Source organism: Apteryx rowi, unplaced genomic scaffold (genome assembly GCF_003343035.1).
Source record: "Apteryx rowi isolate R43461 unplaced genomic scaffold, aptRow1 scaffold_78, whole genome shotgun sequence".
In the NCBI taxonomy this organism is placed as follows: Eukaryota; Metazoa; Chordata; class Aves; order Apterygiformes; family Apterygidae; genus Apteryx; species Apteryx rowi.
The window spans coordinates 2,895,969-2,907,292 of NW_020451071.1; the positions used below are offsets into that span (position 1 = coordinate 2,895,969).

At 35.6% G+C, this 11,324-nt stretch overlaps 1 protein-coding gene across 1 annotated transcript in view; it reads left to right on the plus strand.

Annotated features, from left to right (window-relative positions):
- Nucleotides 1-231: 231 nt before the first annotated feature.
- The window catches only part of CUNH14orf39 (chromosome unknown C14orf39 homolog), a 36,239-nt gene continuing 25,146 nt past the window's right edge, over nt 232-11,324 (plus strand). The window contains exons 1-4 of the mRNA XM_026088691.1: nt 232-280; nt 614-670; nt 4,724-4,850; nt 10,538-10,627. Coding sequence (XP_025944476.1) covers nt 232-280; nt 614-670; nt 4,724-4,850; nt 10,538-10,627 — 323 coding nt within the window. The remainder of the gene's footprint in view (nt 281-613; nt 671-4,723; nt 4,851-10,537; nt 10,628-11,324) is intronic.

Sequence of the window (11,324 nt, forward strand, 5' to 3'; positions counted from 1 at the left end):
GCTTTCAAGCTTTTGAACGCATTTGGTAGAACTATTATCTCTCTCTCATAGTTTTCATCTAAACTAAAATGGTTTAGGTAATGAATTCAAATGCAGTTAAAACTGCTTTTTCCCTTCTATCTTAAAATATGTGGTATTTTCTTGTAATCTTGACTTGTTTACTTGTATTAACAAAGCTTTTGACTTCCTCTGTAAAACCTTGAATTGCATTTTTCTTTTGTAGTTTACACAATGAGTGACAGACTCTTAAGCAACTTAGACAAACTTCTGCTTGAGTTTGGTAGGTCATATCGTGTATTTCTGAGCTATTAACTTCTAATGCAATACATACTTTTTAGTGATGTTTTCAACTTTAAACAGTTACATTAACTTAAAATGAGCAAATTTATAATAAAAATAAAGTTTTGGGTTTTTTGCCTGCATGATGATTTGTTAGCTATGAGTTTATGGAGAGAGGGGCTAATTACTACTTAATAGCAAAACTGCTTGTCTGAAGGGGTAATTTTAGATTGTTAAAGCTTAATTACTGTTTGTGCTATAAATATTGCACAGCATTTATTTGTTTCACTGTTCATTATAGATATGTATGAAAAAAATTTTTTTTTCTTCTTAGTTTTCCAGCTAGAACAAACCTCTTATGCTAAGGAATGCGTGAAGCAACAGATAAATTGTAAGTAGAGATATGCTGTTTTATCAGACGTTGAACACACTGCTTTTAATTCATTGGACCCGATACATGTTTTGAGTTTCAAAGACGGAAGCAAGCCTAATAATGAAGGCTGTCCTATGTCCTGCTTTCACCCTACCTCATCTTTTGCCATCAATACTCACTCATTCTCCCTAGCAGACTTTGCTTTTGCTTTCCACTTTTAGCTGGTGGTGTTCAGCTGTCTCATGGACAGCCAGTTTCATGCTGCGCCATTTCCTGCTCTTACTCTGTAGCTCCTCGCAGTCACTGGCAGTTCTTTGATTCAGCTGTGCTTGCTCAATACATCTGCCACTTGCCTCTCTTTCTTTCTTCATGTTTTCTATTCTTCTCAGATTTGGACTTCTGCCTCATTCTTTCTTCTCTCTTTCTGTAATAATAAAAGTTCTCTCAATTAATATTGCCTACTCAAGCCTTGTTCTTTTTTTCTGCAGTCCAGTAGCTTGTACTTTTCCTTGAGATTTCAAAACAGTAAACCAAATGAGAAAGTCTTGCTCCACATCACATTCCTTTTCCACAGGACTAACATACTGTATAACATTTCAGGCTTAAATCTTTTTTATCATGCTGCTATGTGGTATCACTCAGTTATGGGCCTGATTGTGGTAGAGAAGATTCTTCAGACAATCTGAGGACACCTCTGCTCATCACTGGTACATTTTAAAGTAGAAATTGAAGCTTGTAACCTTTAGAAAAAAGAACAGGGGATAGTTCTGGTCTGATTGGTGTTCCTGTTGATGGCAACATTCCTAATAATCTTGGCAGATGTGTGCAAGCACATATTTATACGCTAAGAGGACTGTCAATATTAAATTGAAGTATCTTAAATATTAAAAACAATCTGTAACACTACTCTGGTACACTTGGAATTCTGTTGTAGCTATTTGGTCATATAACTGAAACTTAGAGATGGAGTTTTCCTTAACATTTATGCAAGCTTACTGTAAATGCACATGCTTTTAGGGAAAATGCAAAGGCTGCTTAATAACTTGGTATAGCTATTTGCAGGTTCAGATTAGAAATATCCGTACATATATGAACTTACAACTGACCCTCAGTCTTTTTAAAGTTTGGGTTAAATCCTTCAGAAGCCTACCAGAAATACTTAAACTGATTTAATTTCGTCTCTGTAAGTATTACTTGGCAGAGGAACAGTTGTAGCGTTCAGCCTCTGAATTTTAATGTGTGGGATTCATCTGGGCTTTTTGGCTTGACTCCCTTTATAATCAGTGGAGGGAAATAGGCACTTTTAGGGTGTGATTCATCTCATCCTAAAGAGAAAGTTTAAAGTAGGTTAGATAAAGTATACTTTAAAAAATGCCAATTTCTCTCCACTGAGTGTGGTGGGTGCCCTGGTTGTCTAGTTTTGATGCAGATGTCTGCAGTGTAAAGTTAGGTGAGTTAGAGCTCATCTGCAATGTCTTTACAAACCAAAGAATAAATGAAAGAATAAATAGAACAACTCACACTTGTCTCAGAAGTGTTCATCTATAGAAAATACTATAGGAAATGTTAAGGACATGGCTTTGCATATATAATAGATACTTATGTTAAAACAAATTGAAGTTTAATGATTGTATATGAAAGCTGTGCTCTGAAATTTAATGCCTTTATCTTGGTGATTCTCAAAATGTGGTCTGCAGCCAACTTCCAAATACACTTCTTTCACAGAAATGAAGCATATGTCAGTTGTCCAATATGCCTCATGCTAAGTAAAGACTCAAGTTATTCAAGATATTCAAGATATTAAAGACAATCGGAATTACTCAGGATTGCTCAAAATACACTGAGAATCTTTTGGTTTTCGCTGATAAATGTTTCTCCCTGACAGATATTCTTTCATGGTGTAAATCCTGCTGGGATTGAATGTGACTGTTAGCAAATGCTGCAAAACCAGGCCCAAATTTTGGGATGACCTGGAGTTCTAGAGCAGTAATTCACACAACCCAAGATACATCCCACGTAACTAAGATGTCCTTCCCAGTTAAACGGATGAGAAGGGCAGGAAGCCTGTGATTGAGACTTCTGGTGGGGCCTCTGGGGTCCCATCTTTGACACAGTGCATCAGAGCAGCAATGCTGGCAAGGGCTGATTTGGCATTAACAAATCTAAAACCCTGTATGACAGTATAAGAAGTAAACAGCGCACAGGGTAAATGTGCACACAGTTGTGCTTACTGCATTGCTTTGTGGGCATGCAGGATAGCTCTCACAGCTGTTACTTGTGAAAAATAATTGATCAGTTTGGATTCTACTAACCGCTTTTTTAAGAAACTGTTTCCTCTTGTTATCTGTGTGTTGTTAGAAAAGGCAGAAATAAGAATCTGTGCCTCCCAAATCTCTTGCTGCTTGAGGATTTGTCACTGTGATGAATGCTCCTCATAAATTAACCCCTATTTCCCACTCAGTATATTAATTTATCATGCATTGCACATCTCAAATTAGAGTAAATTCCTTTTTTTTTTTTAATTTGAATTTTCTCTGCTAGTGTTTCTAGAAATCATTTGCTTATATGTTGTTAGTGATGTTTTTATTTCTCCCTTCTTGTAGTCAGCTTTCCCATTCAGAACATCTGTAGTTCTGGACTTCTGTAAAAGAAAACAAATGTTTAAAAGCAACCTTTAGCTCAGGCAATTTTTGTACTCCAGTCAGTCCCCCCAGCTGCAAGCATTAGTAAAGGCAAAGCGACCTACGCTCAAGTTTCCCTGTATACCACTTCTAGTACCTTGACACGTCTTTCTCTAGAAAAATGAGGGGTCAGCTTTAACTGTTAGTCAGATTGCTTTTATTTCCACCACAAATAGTCACTTCAGCTCTATATAGACTGGGATGCAGAAACAGCATAAGATAATGTTTTCTTTGTCATTGATCTCACAATATTAAATGAAAATTAAGGTACTCACCACACAGCTCAAAATGCCTGGGTTTGACTCACTTTGTTGTTGCTTTACTTAGTTGCAGGCTTGCCACTCATCTGGCACTATCAAGATGAGGTGTTTTGGAAGAAATTTTGAATCCTCCTGAATTTAGATTTTTCTTTTTTCATAAATATGTTGGAAATATGTATGGAAAACAAAACTGAAAAGCCAGCAAAACACACTAGCTTCAAGGCTGCAGGATCTCTGAGTGAATTTCCTGTAATGAACAGTGGACAAATCATGCTGTCTTATGAACTGTGTCCAAGTTATCTCAGAACAGGATAGAATGCAATAGTATCCTTTTCTGAAATAAAAGCCTAAGATTATTCATATCATAACCCATCACCTTCTATGTTATCCATAATGGTTCTTGTTCTCTGTATTTATTTGCTACCCTTTGGGGGATCAAAATTTTTAGGTTTCTTACAACACCCAGTTTCAGCCACTTATTTCAGTAGATAATGTTTTCCCTGGCCTATAAAATATATCTCGTAACACAAGAGAACATCACAGAGTGAAAAAGGTAAAAAGAGAATATTTTACTATTTTCTTTTCTGTTTTCATTTACTGTCCATTGCATATTGATGATGGCAGGTTTTGCTTTTTCAAAAGTCAGTTTCCATTGTTTTTAAGCATCTTTCACGTGATGATAAAAGAGAGACAAAACCTTTAAAAGAGAAGCAAACATGAATATGAATCAGCATATCTTTTGGGAGAAGCTTTAGTTTGTGAGACTACTTTTAAAACTTAGGATTCTTTTAAATCAACTAGATTTAAAGTTGATGAAGCCTTTGCTGCTTCATAAAATTAAATATTATAGCAGTTCAATAGTTGTATCTATTTTACAGGTTATTATATTAAACAAAATATGGAACAAACAGTTTAAAAAAGTGGTTTCTTATCTTACAAAGCACGTGAAATCAAATCTTGCCTGTCAGAAATGCTGCTGCTGTCAAACTTCACATATTAACATTGTAATTGTTGGCAATACCCATATTAGTGAAAATATTGTTCTTCTAAATCCTGCTGTTGTATACATCCAGAATATTATATTTTGTCTGCGTGGGTAAGACATACTTGAAAATATTTTTTTATTTCAGTGTACACTGTAAAAATTGTGGAAAAAAAGAGTGAAATCGTTAGGTTGCAGGAAAAGATAAATAGCAGCAACGATGCAATTGTTCATTTGCGCAAGCAAAATGAGAGCAGAAAGGACAGCTATAATGAGTAAGTATAATATGAGCTGAACTTTTAGTTATAGATAGTTGAGAAAGTCAGTGAAAGACTTAAGAAAGACAGTGAAAAAATTGTGTAAAAATATGTATGTGTGTGAGCAGACAGGAGTGATAGTAAAGAAATTTTTTATCTTTAGTATTTTCCTAATGTTTTTAAGCTGTGAATTATGAGGTAAAAAAGTTGCAGTATTATCTATCCCTTGATAAAGTACATTTTAGAAACAGAGATTACTTTCTATTTTAGTACTTCATTAGAATCAGTAATAATTTTCAGAGATCACAGGTGCCATCTTTGCAGCATGCTGATGAATTCGGCAGTCAAGTAATGGAAACATAATTTTCTTAATTTTGTCTATCTAAGTTTAATGAGATTTTAACAGTATTAAGAATATTCTTTGCTAACAAGATAATAACTGTCAGTGATAATAAGGCTTCATTTTGTTCTGCTTTGTTTAATACTGAATTTGGCTTTCTGAAATTGAAGTATCTTTCTACTTTTTTGCTCGCAACTTGTACTTTTTGTTCTAATACGCGTTCTCTCTTAAGATGTTTCGTAACTGCCTGTATATGTAGATATGAGCATACTTTTACATCAGATTCTGGTATAATTTTTACTGCTTTAAAATTGTTCTTCTACACATACTGTTCTGATGAACCCCTTGGACTGCAGTCAATAGTTTTCTTCGTAGAAAATTTTCTATCAGATTATTAGGGGAAGTTTTAAAGGCAGATCAGTTTGGGGTCTTAGTAATTGGAAATTCTTCAAGCAAGTATTTGGCTACAAAGGGTTTCTCCATATTGGCATGGATAGTCTTGTTTTATAAAATGAAAATTTTAGGTGTGCTTTACCAAGATATCGAATCAGGCAAATCTGTATTTGACAATATAGAAAATTTGGCCCAGATTATATAATCCTGTCTTTTTCATTGTGGTGTTCCTCTTTCTACAGTCTTTTTAGCTCCTCTGTAGTTTAAGTGATGATCTGTTAGCAAATCCTATCTGTTTTCTTGCAATTCTATACAAAGATAAATGCTTCAAAAAATGTCTGCAACATGTATTTGATGTTCTTATTACACTGTAAGGTACTCTTTAATTTCAGGATGTGAATGGAGAATGTGGGTGTTCCTAAAAATCAAAAGAGAAGTGAAGATAGCCTCAGGGTCCTTTTTAGGTTTATTTTGAACTATTTGAAAAAAGAGAAGAAGGATGGGATGGAGTCATTAATGAGTGGGATGGGTATAGCGGGTAGCTGTTTGAATCAGCTGTCATTCTATTCTGAGCAGCAGCTTTAGCATAAAAAGAGTTGGGAAAAGATTTGAGCTTGATAAGAAAATTCCAGTTTTATTTATACTAAATACTTGCCTCCAATGCAGTACAAAGTGAACACTTTGATAAGCTACTAAAACTGTTCACACTATTTTCTCAGGTATCTTTTAAAGTTGCAAATCAACTGTTGTGTAATGCATATAAAGAATTAAAGGTAGAACTAAGGGATCTGATCAGAATTTTACTCATTGAGTTCAATGGGATTTTGCTCAGGTCCTAAAAAGAATAAGCAATGACATTAATGTAAAGTGATTGAAAATGAGAAGTGACTCGTTAATGGATACTTGTATTCATACAAAGATGATGCTTGCAGAAGAGTAAAGACTTGTCTTAGATTATTGAAAATGTCATTCAACAAAATACTGAAAAGTACAATAAACAAACCCTAGCTATATGCTCAGACAATCAAAAGAAATGAAAGAACTTACATACTACAATCATCTAGAACGTCTAGTATTTAATCTAGCTAATACTCAAGATTCACTGGACATCATTCTAATGTAGATTTTGTAAATTCAAATATTGGTTTGTAGTCAAAATCTTCCCTGTAGCTGACTGAGTGAAAGACAAATGTTACTACATTTAGTTGCCAATAATACTTAATAGACCTTTCAAGAAACTATTCTTTTGTCTGGATTACTGGACATCATAAGTATATTGAATCCAGTATGAAGACTTTGAGTGAAATACTGGATTCTTATATTCAACAAGTCTATAGAAAATATGACATACAAGACAGGAATATCATGACACTGCTATATCTTCTAAAGGAAACCATATAGGTCTGTGTAACAAACTGAAGGCACCCAATGGCAATAATGAAATTCACATTTTTAGACAAGTGATGACATTTTTCAGATAATTAGTCTTGTGAATGTTTCAAATTATAAATGTTGATCCAAGAACAGGAGAAAGTGGTAAAATACTGCTGATGAACCGTAGTTCTGATTTTGTTGTTTCTCTTCTAGTTTTTAAATTTCAGTTTAAGGATGATGTGATTTCATGGAAATAAAATTAAAAAAAAAAATTAAGCCAGAGGAGCTCAGAATGTTGCTAATTTATGCAAGAAACTGCTGTCTTGTCCCACTAGTTAAACTACAGGATATTTTTATTGCCATCAGATCAGTGTGGAGAAAGATTTTGTATACTCTATTAGATGAAAAGAAGGCCAAATAAATTTGATAGCTGCCAAGAACCTCTGTGAAACAGTGATGCCTTTAACAAGTTAGTAGTAGATCAGCTACTTGAATCCGGCATACCTGTGCTCAATTTACGAAACTGCCTTCTTGTACTGTGTCTTTAGCATGTCAGCAGAATAGATGTGCATACAAAATGCAACACACAAAATGCTTTGTATTTTGATTAATACAAGCTCCATGACTTTTTCATTGCTTGTTTTTTTTTTTCCCTCGGAAGAAAGGCATGGAATTTTCAGAGTGGAGGAAAATCACAATGCTTGCATGCTAGTTAGTGCATTTTTATATAAGTACCATTGGTTTCTACTTTTTTAAAATCTGACCCTTTTAAAATGTGTCTTTCTGCTGAATTTGCAGCAACTGTGGGGAAGTAGCATTTTCCAGTTACACTTCTAATCATCGATAGTGTCAAACAATTTGTACCAATAATACTAAATTTCCTGGATGGATCCTGCACTTTCTCATTCAGCTTTTTTGCTGGCAAACTTTAATGCTGTTATAAGTGCTGATTGTATGTTCTTGCGTTGTCTCAGCACCTGGAGTGTATCATTTTTTGTTCAAGGTTATTGGACTTCTGTTCAGCAAATTAAATGTCAGGTCTTTGTTCTTCATTTATTTCCTTGGTGGAGATTACATTAAATTAGCTGTTTCTGAAGCCTCTGTTTTATTCCGCCTTTGGAGCGATTGTCCAAGTGCACGTTTGTACTTCGTGTGATTGCATGCTACAAACACTCCAGTTATGAACAAAAGGGCATACTCGCATCCAAAAATGCCCTTTGCTTGCCCTACTCATGAATATGCAATGCAAAGTGCATCATACATTCTCAGTTGCTTTCACCTGTCCAGTACAGAATTATTTGCTTTGTTCAGTTGCAACCTTGTTCTGTATTGCCCTTTCTCCTCTCATTGTTGATTTCCATTCCTTTAAATGTAACTTTATTTTTGCCCCACATCTGTGCTGTTCCAGATCCACTTGATCTCCAGCTAAAGCTGTGCTTCAGTCCTTACAGATTCATCCTTCTTCTGTCTCGTCAGTCTGTAGCTTTGGTAGGATCTACATAAATGTTCCTACAGTTGGGTTTTCTGTGTGCATCTCCTTGGATACTTGCACTCATCCAGAGTTCCTTCCAGGTGTTGGTGTTGCTTTAGGGAAATGTGTATTCTGGACAAATGCTGGATTTGTAGGTCATTTAAGCCCTGACTCGAGAGAGAGGGTGTGTGACTTTTTTTAATAGAAAGTTTCTATGGAGGGAGCATGTGATTTTTTTAAAGACGAAATGGGATTTCTGTACCGCTCTTGCCCAGCCTGTTTACGTAATGCACAGGGAGCAGCCATCGTATGAACCGCAGCTCCCTGCATCTCCGAAGTTGGCTACTGGCAGCCTGTCACTGCGGAGCCTATTTTCCCTTCGTGAGGGAAATGTCTGTTAGTAGCAGATAAACCTGTTGAGCTCAATAGACTTAAGTCATTGTTCTGTTGTTTCTGTTACCTCAAAACACATAAGTATGTATAGGTCTCAATGAGATATTACTCCCTATCCAAAGTCTGCATGCACCAGAGGTTTCCGAATTTGTTTTTCATCCTCTCTAACTGAGCCATACCCTGGCAATTTGTTCAGTTACAACTTTCTATGAAAACGTGTTTTGTTGTAACTGCTACTTCAGCTGGAAGGGCAGGAGACATCCATGCCTTAATGGCTCATGCTCCTTACAGTATCTTTTTTCAGACAAGATGTTTTTTTTAAGATACATTATATGCTTCTTCCAAAGATCGCATCTGCATTGCACTTAAATCAGGAATATATTTGCCTGTTTTCCAGATTTCACACATCCAAGGAAGAGGCATCCAGGCATACCTGGATGTTGAGACAGTAGTATTGGTTTAATTCCAGTGTCCTAAATCCTTTATGTATTCCGTGAAGTTGCTGTGATTTCAGTACAATCTGCAGCATCCTGCTGTAAGAACAGCACTTTGATGGGCTGCCTCATAGCTCTCACATTACATGAGGCACCTGAAATGGAAAAAATAACAAAAAACTGAATAATTATTTTTCAAGGCTGTAGAGGGACCGCATGAGACCAAGAGGAGACCCAGACTAAGTATTACACAATATGGACTGATCAGTTTACTCTAGAGGAATCTAGTTATGAGCTGGGTAGGCATGAGCCACTCAGCACCTCTTGCCAGGAGACAGGTTCCTGGAATGGGTGCTTTTAGCAATGTAGACATAACCTATATAGCCAGATACCAACTGCATTTTTTAGGTACTAGTGAATTTGCAAATATCACTGGTGTTTTTGTTACATGTGTTTTTTGTGAAGAACTGAACTTTTATGCAGAAAACACCCAGTGTCACATATACGTTTTAAACATTCTGTGTTTCGGGTACTAGTTGGAGTCTTTTCAAGTAGGAAAATATACGTGGACGATGACTCAGAGGCAGAAAAGAGTGTTACCTGTCAGCAACTGAGGTTCACTTCTCCTCTGCCATTCATTTGTTATTAACCGTTGTCTGGGATGTTTTCCTCTAAGGGCAGAGTTTGAGTTCAAGTCTAGTCAGTAAGAGGTGGTACGTGGACTAGTGACTCCAAACTCCCAGGTCAGCGCTCCCAGTTTCTGGGCTATTGTACCGAGAGACACCAGCTCTTTCTGGCTGTTTTCTGAGAGGGGCTCGCTTAGCCGATGGAGGAGATGCTGTGTTTGCGAGTACTGCTTGCATTTAGGTATGAGATAGGTGCTAGTGATATTTTTGTGTTCATCACCAACAAGAAGAATGTATGTGTCTAAAGGGTTTACCAGTTTCACTATTCTGAGTACCTATTTTTTGGATTTGGATGTCCAACTGCTTAGCATTAGGCTCCAAAAATTTTGAAGCTTACTCTATTTCTTTTTCAAAAAATAATAAATAATACTTTGTAATTTTTGACAATCCTATACCTATTCTTGTATTTGTGACTTTAAAATCTTGAGAAAATAAATGTCTGCATATAAAAGCTTTCTGTACTAAAAACATTTATGTTTGACTTTCAACGCATCAGATGAATGCCTTGTCCTAGTTAGCTAGCTGAAGTATCTTCTTTGTTGATGTCTTCATTTTTAAATGCCTTTTTATTAGAAAAGATAATTTATATACTTTTTTTTTTAATTTCTCCACAGTTGGAAACCCACTTACATAATTCTTAGCGAGCATGAAGAATATTTGAAAAAAGAACTCAAAGCCAATCAAGAAGCTACAGAAAATGAGAAGTATGTATGATCACATGAGATGAGGTTTCAGGCAATAGTACTTACTAAGCAGTCTAAACTGGTCAGCAAAGATAGTGCATTCTGTGTTAAAGAGAGCTATTGTTTTTGTAAACTTTTCAGGGTAATAAGGTGACCGAGTAATTAAAAGAATATTCAGTTTACATTATTAGGAGGTCATCTGTTATTTTGTAGTTACTAATGAGGTAGGATAAAATATGGCTTCTGCAAATTCCACTGCTTCCCAAATACCTATGAGAATTTTCCAGAACACTGTTCAACTTGTTGCAGTTTCAAGAAAAGTCCTATGAAATAAAGGCAATGAATGTTTCAGTTTTGGTAGAGATATGAAATGTCAGAGCATATTAACAAGAAATCAAGTAAGTTTCACCTATAAATGATTTTTTTTCTGTTGTGATGACATATCTTCAGATATACTGTAGTATCAGTAGTTTCAGAGTAATGTTCAGGTTCGGGTAGACTTTTTGGAAAATAGTCTGGTTTTATGTTTATTCAGAAGCATCATCTGATTGAACCTAAGGTTTTAAATTCATATATGCACTAAATAAGATAATATTAGCTATATTCAGATAATTTTGTATACTTCTGTATATTCTTCATAATAAGCAGGAACATGCAAATTGAATGTTAGATCCTGCTGCTCTTTCATGTGGGCGCCAATGACACCAAGGGCAAACTG